At 37.8% G+C, this 12,139-nt stretch overlaps 1 protein-coding gene across 1 annotated transcript in view; it reads left to right on the forward strand.

Moving 5' to 3' along the window:
- The window catches only part of LOC126425315 (nuclear RNA export factor 1-like), a 128,070-nt gene that overhangs the window by 87,690 nt on the left and 28,241 nt on the right, over positions 1–12,139 (forward strand). The window contains exon 11 of the mRNA XM_050088295.1: positions 7,100–7,268. Within this exon, the coding sequence (XP_049944252.1) occupies positions 7,100–7,268 (169 nt within the window). The remainder of the gene's footprint in view (positions 1–7,099; positions 7,269–12,139) is intronic.

The raw sequence follows: 12,139 nt of genomic DNA on the forward strand, positions 1-12,139 counted from the left end.
TGAAATCAAAACTAAAAATTTCAGTCGCAGTGACGATGATCAATTAAATTTTTCAATTAACATGGACACAGATGATAGTTCTTTACCATTTGAAATGATACGATGATGACAGTAGATGAGACAAGGTAACAGTTTTCTTCAAGGAGTATTTTTTTCAAATGGTGAAACTGTAGCATGTGACAGCGCAGACTTGTGAAATCATTCTATGCCTGCCACACTTACACCTCATGCAAACATGATTGGACAGGGTGCACTGCACACACCGGAAACCCCGATCATGATGCAAATGTTACAATAGTTACTTAAGCAAAGTTTCAATGATTTCAAGAACAAGTTTAAGGAAGAGGAAAAACAAACACTCAAACAAAGTATTCATGAAAAATTTAATGATTTTTCCTAACAAAATGAAAAATTTAATAATCTTAATGAGCAAAATCAAACACCTAAGCAAAGCATCGATGAAAAATTTAATGATTTTACAAAACAATTGACAGATGTACAAACGGAATTACTTGAACAGCTAAAGCAAACTATTGATGCTTTCAAAACTGACATAACAACGGTTCAATGACTTGGCAAAAGATGTGTATGCTGATCTTTCAAATGAATTATCGGATAAACTTGTAAGTGTGGGGGAAGATCTAGAAACATCATTTCTCACTGATTTGTCACAAGATATAAATAATTTAAGCCAAAAAATGAAATTAGTGGATGAGGTACAAGAACAGTTTGCGGAAAATGTGAAGGAAGTGTCTGAGGCTCAGACAGATATGCAGCAAGAGCAGTCACAATTGTGCCAGAATATAAATACACTCAGTGGTACCATTGATGGGTTGCAAACAGTGTACAAAGATGTACCTGAACATGTGCAATACCTGTCATTGCAGCTAGGTAGCATAAGTTTAAATATTCAGCTCATGAGAAAGGAGTAAGAAAGGATAGATAAAGAAATTGAAGGAAATTAAGGGATAGAGCTGTGGCTGGTAGGCTAGACCAAGGCAGTACCCTAGCACAGAATGTTTTCCAGAAACACAAGGGTTATATGGGTGTGATCGAGGAAGTGATGAAGGTACAGAGGGCAGAACTAAGAGCTGAAATAGGTCAGAGGTGGAAAGCAGTGGAGGAAAAACTAACATTGTTAGTAACACTGAAAAGGAAAGAAAACATTCAGTCCCAAGCTATCTGGTGTCAACAGACTGAATTGATAATCTACCCACTCTTAAACCCTAACCTGTCAGGTAAAATAGATCACAACTACAACATTCAGCAGTCGCTACTGACTTCTGTCCCCGTCGTGCAGAGGTATTCAGAATATGATCTGATACATCAAAACAATGCCACACTGCCAATGTACAGTGCTGTGTGCCTTCCTGCTCTGTTCACAAATGAAGGCTTATTACAACACTTTTTCTTCCAAAGGTAAGCGAACAAACTGTCATGTTCATAAGAGTCTTCCAGAACATTTTGCCAAGGAATTGGACCAAAATGTGTAAGATACACTTCGTGGTAGGTTATACTCAGTGTCTTGCTGTGAGCTACTGACATGGCAGAAAAATGTCACACATATAAACTGTTTGAAAGAGCATTCCTAGATAATTTCTGGTCCATCGCATTACAAGAGAGATTGAGATGCAAAGTGTTTAACCCAGCTCCATTCAGTAGTAAACGCAGAGGGCTCAGAAGGTACTTCGAGAAGTATCTAAATAAAACCAGCTACTGGACGAAACTGGTATCACTTGTAGATGTCCTAAAATATTGAAAAGCCAACTACTGGCTAACATAAATGAGAAATTAATCATCACTACTGAGCACAATATGAAGGATTTCCTCTCAGTTCTCTATTCCATTGATCTTATCTACGAAGAGAGAACTGAGCGATCACAAGTGACAGCGCGCAGGCTGACCCCGCATGAACTAATGAACAACTCGGTGGAAATGGCAATGACAGCCAGCATTAGTTGGCAGCCATATCCCCCTTGCAACAATACCAACAGGAACCAATCTGGTAATGTAAAGGGACAAAAATTCAAGCAAGGATGTAAAAATAACCAAGGACAGAATTTTAATCGGTGAGGATTTAATGACCGCAGAGTTTATAGCCAGCAAGCGTACAATGTGCCACCGACCGGGGCCTGTGATCCGAACGGCAACTGGGAGGGCAGAATGCAAACGGGCAACAAAATAATCTGCCACTGCCTGACTTCACTACAGTCAAAATTATGTTTCAAATAGCAGCCAGGGACAACAAAATTTTGAATCAAGCTCCTAACTGGTGAAACCAGATGCATAATGTGCACATAGTTGAGGTTACCTGTAATGAGGAGGTCAGTGCTCAGGCTACGTCAGAAAACACGAACTGGTCTTGATAGACCCCTGTTCGATGACCAGTAATATGGGTAGGGGCATGGAACTAGTTAAAAATTGTTTACTTAGATATGACAACTATAGCGATATTAAAGATGACCCCTGATATTGAAGATGATCTGTGTCAGGAAGATATCACCAACTGTGTAGATAAAAATGAAGACACAGTACAGGCAATAATCAATGCACAAATACTTGTTTTAGGGGTACCCATGGTACTGGACATGACACTACCACAAATATAATTTCACGTGACCTGTTTGATCAGTTACAAAAACAAGGACACTTACCGATGCTTCCAGTCCAAAACTGTAAAATCCGAATGGCTTTAGGAGGTAAGTCTAAAGGCGTAAAATTGCAGGCATGAATTCCTATTCAACAAGATAGCCTCTCTTTGCAATGCATTTTTCTTGCGGTTGAAAGACTAATAGTAAACTGCCTTATCAGCATGGACACCTTTAGGAAGTAACAAGCACAAATTGACATTGGTAAGGGGAAGTGTCATTTCCTTGTGAACAACCAACAATATTCAGCAGACCTAGTCAAGTCAAACGTCAGAGAAAGTAAACCAAAACACACTGCTGATGTTTGAATACAATTCTTCTATCCTACCGAGGCTCAGTGCTGTCAGACACTGTCCTATACCTCAAAATAAGAAATATTGCATTAATATCTCTCTTCCGAAAATCAGGAGCATTACAATAAATTATCTACCCAGAGTAGGCAAACCAGAAATACTGACGACAGACAATGCATCATACTTTACAGGCAACCGCTGGAAAGAGCTCATGAACACCCACAACATTAAACGTGCTTGTATTCATGTTTCAAAAAGCAAGTCCCATAGAGAGGATATTTAAGTGCTTTAACAAATTTATCCAGACTTACACCCCTCACAAACACACAAGGTGGATCAAATACGTTACCCCATTCCTTCACGTTGTTAACAATCTCCCATGTAGCTCAACTGGCTTCACACCTACAGAATTGCTGTTTTACCAAAGACAAGTTGACCATTTGGAAAAACCTCTACCTAACGTCCCTAAGAAGAAAATATCATGAGGAGGAAATATGTCAGGCACTGGTTAGCATTGAAGAAAAGGCAAAATACAGAAAACAATTGTATGATAAGAAATTAGGACACATTGTAGAGTACCATGTGGGCCAACAAATACCTTTCAGGACTCATCCAAAATCGGTAAAGTATGGTAAGTTGAATTGCAAGTGGTAGCTGCTGTACACAGGACCATTTGCTGTACCAAAGGTCCCTCACCCATGAGCCTATAAGGCATTATACTTAAATAGTGGTAAGGAAAAAGGGCTCTACCAATGCAAAGATTTACGTGAACTTGTGCACTAGACAGAATTTGACACTAATCAAGTATGGCTTGGAGCATTGTATGTAAAAGATTACATGCTGTCCAGTTGAATATCCATATTATGATTGATGTTTAGTATTAAGGAAAGATTTCATTTTACCTATTTCATGTGTGTTGCCTTATTAGGATGTAAGTTTTAGTTATGTAAGGTTTTCATTGTATGTTTATGAGCCAGAGAAGCTGAGAAAACATTACCCTCATGAAGCACGAGAAATTATTTAATTTGACACCGTGCTGTTTAAACATGCAGTAGCTGTGTTATTGAGCTGCAGCACTTGGAAGAGGCAAAGTGGAGTAAGGATAGAACTGCGCATGTGCAGTTGCTAGTCTTAAGGTTGACGACCTCTGCGCATGCGCCCAGTGCAGTGTAAGCCAGAGCTGCTAGATGACAATGGTAGCTTAGCAAAGAAACACCAAGCAACCTACACTTAGAGAAAACTTTATAATGTGAGTTAATTACTAATGAAATAAAATGTCTACACAACAGACCTAGACTAAGATTAAGAAATTGGGAAGAACTAAGCTCAGGAATATATATATATATAGAGAAACAAAGATGAGGTGACTTACCGAACAAAAGCGCTGGCAGGTCGATAGACACACAAACAAACACAAACACACACACAAAATTCAAGCTTTCGCAACAAACTGTTGCCTCATCAGGAAAGAGGGAAGGAGAGGGGAAGACGAAAGGAAGTGGGTTTTAAGGGAGAGGGTAAGGAGTCATTCCAATCCCGGGAGCGGAAAGACTTACCTTAGGGGGAAAAAAGGACAGGTATACACTCGCACACACGCACATATCCATCCACACATACAGACACAAGCAGACATATATGTCTGCTTGTGTCTGTATGTGTGGATGGATATGTGCGTGTGTGCGAGTGTATACCTGTCCTTTTTTCCCCCTAAGGTAAGTCTTTCCGCTCCCGGGATTGGAATGACTCCTTACCCTCTCCCTTAAAACCCACTTCCTTTCGTCTTCCCCTCTCCTTCCCTCTTTCCTGATGAGGCAACAGTTTGTTGCGAAAGCTTGAATTTTGTGTGTGTGTTTGTGTTTGTTTGTGTGTCTATCGACCTGCCAGCGCTTTTGTTCGGTAAGTCACCTCATCTTTGTTTTTATATATAATTTTTCCCACGTGGAATGTTTCCTTCCATTATATATATATATAGAGAGAGAGAGAGAACACAGTAAATACAGTGTACAGAAAACTGGCTACCCACTATGGTACTATGTATAAGCTATTTACATTTATACAAGTGGCTATTTACATGCTACATATAAGGAATGAAGGAATATAACCTAAGTTTTGAATATACTATAAGAGATAAGATTGTGCCCTGCCAATGACAACACTTTTCTTTCCAGATCCAAGAAGGTAAGTCAAAATGACAACCTGCAGTATGAACATGTGCGCTCTTTCAACTCATTGAAAAAATTGATAAAGAATGAACTGCATACTAATAGAAATAGAATATATGAATATTGAATGTGTGATGCATTAGTAGCCAGCAAGCAGCTATGCACTTAGTTTTAAGTTAGTATTTAAGTGTCCTTCCAGGGAACGATGCAGAGTCATGTCCTGGGTAAAATAGGGAACACAATAGTTATGTGTTTGGTACCAAAGCATAAGGGCTGCACTGAAAATAAATAACTATGTGTATGTGAGTGTGACGCAGATGTGTGAGAAGGTTGAACATAGGTCTTGCGCTACCAAATGAAAAGGGGTCAGACCAAGCAAAGTCAATGTGACTGAGAAGAGCGCCAAGCAAGAGTTATTACAGTACATTTGCACATGAGCACATAAATTCATGTATAACAGAATACACAAGAGTGATATCACGTAGCAAAAGGAAATATAAGTGACCAACACTGAAGTACATTGTTTACAGTCGATGATGACACTTGTATACCAACATTGTACTATCAGGATGTATCAGTGGATATTAAATTCAAAGTAAGTGGATTAACACCAGTAGATAGTCATGAAATGAAGTACTCAGTAGTTCTCTCATGATGAACGAAGAATTGTAGTAGTAGAGTAAAAATGAATGCTTCTTCCTGTCCATACCATTTCCTGTAGACCAGTAGACACATCGTAGTAAACATGTTCAGAGGTGTAGCTAAACATAGTTAGGTAGGCTTATTGTGATTTTGTGTTACGAAGCTTTCTTTCCTCTGCATGCGTAACAATGGATGCTCACATCAGGCATGATATATGAATGCAAAACTCATCCACATCATGTGACAGTGTGGTTTGCAAATATTTTGTCAATACTGGGAAATGAGATTGAAAAAATGACTACCTGTGTCATGTAAAAATAAGATGAAACTATGAATACAGATTGTTCACAAATGGACATTCAAAAGCGTAATGCTCAATGTGATAAAAATGATAAAGTAAAAACTGAAAAATGTTATGTGACATAAAACCACAATAAGTGTACAGAATAATGACTGTTTTGTATGCATAATTTCTAAGTGTTTGTGAAATTTTTTTTACAATATTTATTGAAAGAAATTTAAATCTCATATGACAATGTATATGTACAGAGTAAGAAATATGCCAACACGACATGTCATTGTATTATAAAATGTAAATACTTAGGTTATTGTAACAATAAAGAAATGCAAAAAGTACTTCACTCTGCCTGCTCACAACTGACTGGTAAAATGGACACCTGTTGCTTACAATTGTTAGTTAAAGCTGACACCGTAGTTACTGCGCTGATGTCGCTTCTACACCAGGAAAAAACTAGTCCCGGAACTTTTGAATGGGTTGCGTATGTTTGGATTGATGTCATCACTAGTGTCATCTGCAAAAAGAATGAATTCTGCGTGTTATGTTAGATGGAAGTTCGTATTTGTATATGAGAAACATAAGTGGACTTAAGACTGTGCCTTGTGTAACACCATAAGTGATTTCTCCGTAATCAGAAGAATCACTCCTGGTTTTATAGGTCGAATTATCGAGTACAACTTTCTGCATTCTTTTTATTAGAGGTGACCTTACCCCTTGTTTGACTATACCATCAGTTCCATAAATCCCAAGTTTACCTAGGAGGATATTGTGAGTTGCTCAGTCAAGTGTCCTAAATAAGGCAAGAAAATACTGACCTGCAATGTTTTGCTATTTATAGCGTGTAAAATTTGTTAAGCGAACATTGAAATGGCATTTTTAATTGAGCAGCTTGTCCTGGAAACCAAACTGTGATTCACTAATGATACTATTTTTTCTCTGGTGGAATACAATTTTGGAATATGTCAGCTTATCAGAAGTTTTGAAAAGTGATGTCAGCATAAGATGCCGTGTTTTACCTTTGTTACACTTGTCACTCATTCTTTCCTCTTTTTGCAGGCTGAGCCCCTACATAGCACAGAGTGGCAACATCTTACATATGTCTAACAAACAGAATACAAAAATTGCACTATGCCATGGGGCGAAGAATATCCTCACAAAACTTCAGGTGCTGCCACAGACCCAACATGACCCATACTCCTTCACTGTGGATGTCCTACATCATTCCGTAAGTACAAAACATTTACCATTGCTGTACTGTCCCCTCCTTACCATTCCATCATTTATGAGCAACGTTTTTACTCAGTCATTGTAGTTCTGACGGGTGATGCAAGTTAAGTGCAGCAAAAGTCATTATCCCTAACTGGTGGGAGAAATACATTCTATTCCTTCCTTCTACTCCAATTTTTCTTCTTCTTGTTTTGATGACTCAAGGGCAAATAACTTGTTGTGATCTGTTTTAATGTTGTCCTTAGTGGGCTGATTTGTAAGGCCTGTGACTAATGACAAAATCTTAAATGATAGTATCTCTTACATCTTTGTCAACGGTCCCTCAACTGTCATACGGGACTGGTCACCATGACCTTCAGATACTGCCCACTTTAAGTGAAAGGTATAATGTGATACTATATGAAGAATTGCATCTTTACATATGTGTAGAGAAAGTTGGTAGAATGAACTCAATGACAGTATTTAAATAGGTACAACGAACTTCTACAGAATTTTTGTAAGGTTCTTGAAATATTTTTTTAATAATGAACAACAGCACAGTTTGAATTCATTGACAAATTTTTTCCCTTTCATCCTTTGCTCCTTCTCGACTTTTTTTCTTGTCTGTACATTTTTATTTACATGTTTTGTTGTCCGTGCACTTCTTCCTAGGCTAGACAGTACATACACACCCTCTGGAGGTGTAATTTCTAGTGCTGGCATTAGAAACATTTAAAGCAGAAAATTCTAATCCTAGCTTTTGGAATTTGTCTATTCCTTTGTTATGGGGGAAAAATGGTGTCTGGTCAGAATTGGAAAGGAGGGAGGCTGTGGGGAGGACAAGGAGAGAGAAAGGTGAAGGACAAGGGAGTAATATACTATAGTCAGATAAAATTACTTGATGTTGATGCTTCCTGTTGTAGATGGTTTCCTCCAGTCAGAGCACTCAGCATCAGGCCTGAACCGTTTGCTGTTGCCAAACCACCACGAAAATTAGGTCACTTGCAATTCCTCATCTGGCTTTCTTTCTTTGTGTATTTGGATCCCAAATCCTGCATCTGGCCCTTTTATTTTGTATTCAGTATTCATCACACATGATAACACTCCCCCACCCCAGCCAAATGCTCACACTCATAAAGTGCTACTGAAATACACACATTTCACAAAGAGCACTGACCAAACACTATACAACAACATATTACAGAGTAAGGGTGTAGGATATTTATTACTGTAACAACTTGACATGTAGAAGGCTGAAGGTTCGAATCTTGTCAAATGCAGCAATTTTTTTTTATTTGTGTTTTTCTAAATCTAATTATGAACTGTGGTCATCGTATTTATTCAGTTAATTGGTTTAAATGTAATTATTTTATTTCTAATACTTTGCAGAATCATTTTTATCATTGTATTAACTCTTTCATTTTCTCTTATTTTTCTTCCTAACATTCCTTTTTTAATTTGTAATCTGCTGGCATCGCCTATAATCTGCAACCAGGTGCCAGCTAGGACTGTTCATCAGTTGGCCATGCGGCATCCCCTTTATCCAGTGTGAGGATAGTTTCAGATAGCCTATGATAGAAAGAAATTACAGTTTGCTTTTACCACTAAATATTAAACTTTGCAGCGGAAGATAGCTGTGCAAACAAGTAGATTATGAGATTTTTTTGTCTTGAGTTTGGTCATAGAGGTTATCCTTAAATACCATGAGCAAAGCAATCATGATTTTAGTTATGCTGTAGTTTGTTGATCGCTGCTTTTTTTTTTTTTTTTTTTTTTTTTTTTTTTTTTTTTTTTTTTTTTTTTTTTTTTTTTTTTTTTACAAATAACTATGGGACTCAACTTCTGAGGTCATTAGTCCCCTAGAACTTAGAACTAGTTAAACCTAACTAACCTAAGGACATCACACACTTCCATGCCCCAGGCAGGATTCGAACCTGCGACCATAGTGGTCTCGCGGTTCCAGACTGCAGCGCCTAGAACCGCACAGCCACTTCGGCCGGCTGATCGCTGTTTCCTCAGATACATTGCACATAATGAGGTTGTGGTTAGGTTAGGACAAGAATTTAAATTCAGGGCTTCAAAACGCATCAACTGCTGGAGTTCAGTCATTAGTCACTTAAAATCAGCTGTCGACACAGCATCTCCCATCTCTGTCATACCTCATGCCGGCCACTTCCGACATTGCTCTGCGTTACACATTAACAACATTTGTGAAGCGACCTGCCGTGTTTGTCTGTTGCCTATAACTGAGTGGTAGCCAGCAGCGGATGTGGCAGCACTGTAGTGGCAAGTGACAGATGTCCCCTACCAAGTAATTTTAATCAGTTTGTATTAAACACTGCACCAGCTTCAGTTCAAAGATTATAGAAGTGGAAAAGTGTGAAGTAAAGGTGCATTAAAGACAAAGAGATACAAAAATGGAATTAATAATACAGTTTTAAAAATGCAGGTGGAAAAGGGATGAAAAGGTGGAGGGGGGGGGGGTGGATCATTAAAAAGAGAGAGGGAGAATAAAAAAATGGATAAATAACCGAGTAAATAATGAAATATTAGTACTGGAAAATGGGATACTGAGCTACAAAACCTCCACTTCAACAGCTGCCTCCTCTTCCATAGCAATTGCTTACAACCTAGGCTTTCATATAAACATATCTGATTCAACACCAAATACTCTTGGTACCTATTATTCAAGACTTTCCTCACCAGCAACTACCTCACACCCACAATCCAATTTTATGGGCAGTCTCTTATAATGGTTCCTTTTCTTGTGATTTTCTTTCAAATAGTAGGCTCAATATGAGTAAAGGCAGTTAAGTCAGAATACATTTAGTTGTGAGCTCTTTTTTTTCATCACTACTACAAAAAACTGCAGTCCAGTTATTTCTGTTAATATGTAATATTTTCTTCCACCCATATTACATGTTGCTCAGTGGAACTGATGAACAAGACTTAATACTTTTTATGATCATTTCCTCAATGCGGAAAACAATTGCCAATAATTTATTGCTTAGAAAAGGAAAAGAATTTAGATATCACAGAAGTCGTGCTTTCCATATCTTTGGCCCGTTTGGCAGGCGCTACAGCAGGCAGTCTATATTGCGCGGCAGACCAACCCCCAGTCAGCTGCGGCAGTCACTCATCTCGTGTGAAATGAACAGAAATAACAAAGGAACCATATCCTTGTGGAAGAAGACGTTGAATATATGACATTAAAAGTCCATTAAACAGAAAATGGTCAAAATTATGCCAGCTGCAGGAGTCCGAATGCTAGTACCGACAAATCTGTGACATTATACACCTCCTCTGACTCTCTTGCAAACAATTCTTCTTCTAGTCAGAAGCACATTGTTTGTCACCCAGTATCACTCAAATAACAAATTCTTCAGTACCTCTGGTAGAAGTGCTTGGTAAGGTCTGTTGGCCACAATTTGTTTTATACCATCAGGAATACTGTTAGTTGTGGTCTGGAGGACACTAGAAAATTACTCCAACCACAGGTATCAAAGCAAATAAATAAAGTAAACTTAAATAGTTCTTTACTTCTGTAACAAAAAAAATGTTGATTCTGAAGAATTCTGTTGACAGCTAGTCTTACTGTCATTAAAATTAAGGTGACTCATAAATTTCATTTCCAAGAATAAAATTTTTTCGATTCTTGAGTTAAAAAATAAATACGTGAGAATTTCACACATCTGATCTTTATTTTCAGGTGGGAACAATTCTCACTGTTCACAGCCCTTCTGAAAAAGTGCGATAATCCTACATTTGCACCTCTCATAACCCACTGGAACCAGCAGGCCACTGCTGCAGATTCAACCTGTCAGCCCCTACCCAGTCCATGACACTTAGATCAAGTATTCCCAGTCACTTTGGAAAGAATGTTAGAGATTATGTGAATTGCTTATGTTCATTAATGTCTTATATATCTTTTGTGACACACGCAAATGTTGCAGTTTTAAACCCATTTAAACAAGTAATTTCCTCATCTCAGCTGACTGATTGTGATGGGTGAGTCTACTGTAGCACCTCTGGCATTTTATTCCAGCCAGGAATGGATGTTTTCATTTACACGTCAGTGCCAAAATTACATGTGTTGTGTGAGCTGTCTGCAGTTTGGCACCTGAATAGTAAAAGTAAGGTTATGAGGGACCAACATTTTTAAGAAAAAATTGAAATGTATTAACAGAAATAGGAACAACCAATAGTAATTCAATTCATCAATGACCAAAGCAAAAATTTTTGACAAACATTGTAATGTAAATTCTCCACACTCCTGAGAATTGAAAGAATAGCAAATGTTTTGTATAACAATTTCAAAACATTTACATTTATTTTCATAAGAAAATATATGTATATAAGTACATCAAACATTTAGAAGGCAGTAAACAGCATCTTTGTGTGTCATCCCTTTTAGCTTGTCTGCTTTCTAAGTGCACATGACATCGAAAATTATTTTTTTGTTTCAGTACATCTGAATTTTCCACTGTTGAAAAAGTTTTCATTAAAAAGGATATTATCTATTTATGTTCTTATTTAAGTACAAAGTTTGCTTTTTTCTGTCCAGGTGCTAAAAACCCAAATATCTTTTTGCTGTCAGGTAATTGTAGGAAAAAGTATCAATCCTCGTGAAACCTTCGCATTGTGTCATGGGGGGGATTAAGAATCAAAAGAACAAAGTCCATTATTGTGATATGAATTATCTGAGTGTGATGTGTGATGTACCCTATGTATATTTATAGACATTTCCAGATTGTAATTTTCTGAATTTCTCATGGCTTCAACTTGCAGCACTTCAAATAACCCGTATTACAACCATGCCAGTCACAACTCAATTCCACTCATTCAGGTTGCCTTGAATACGAACAAAGCTATTACTTCAATATTTTCAGT

Source organism: Schistocerca serialis, chromosome 10, assembly GCF_023864345.2.
Source record: "Schistocerca serialis cubense isolate TAMUIC-IGC-003099 chromosome 10, iqSchSeri2.2, whole genome shotgun sequence".
Lineage (NCBI taxonomy): Eukaryota > Metazoa > Arthropoda > Insecta > Orthoptera > Acrididae > Schistocerca > Schistocerca serialis.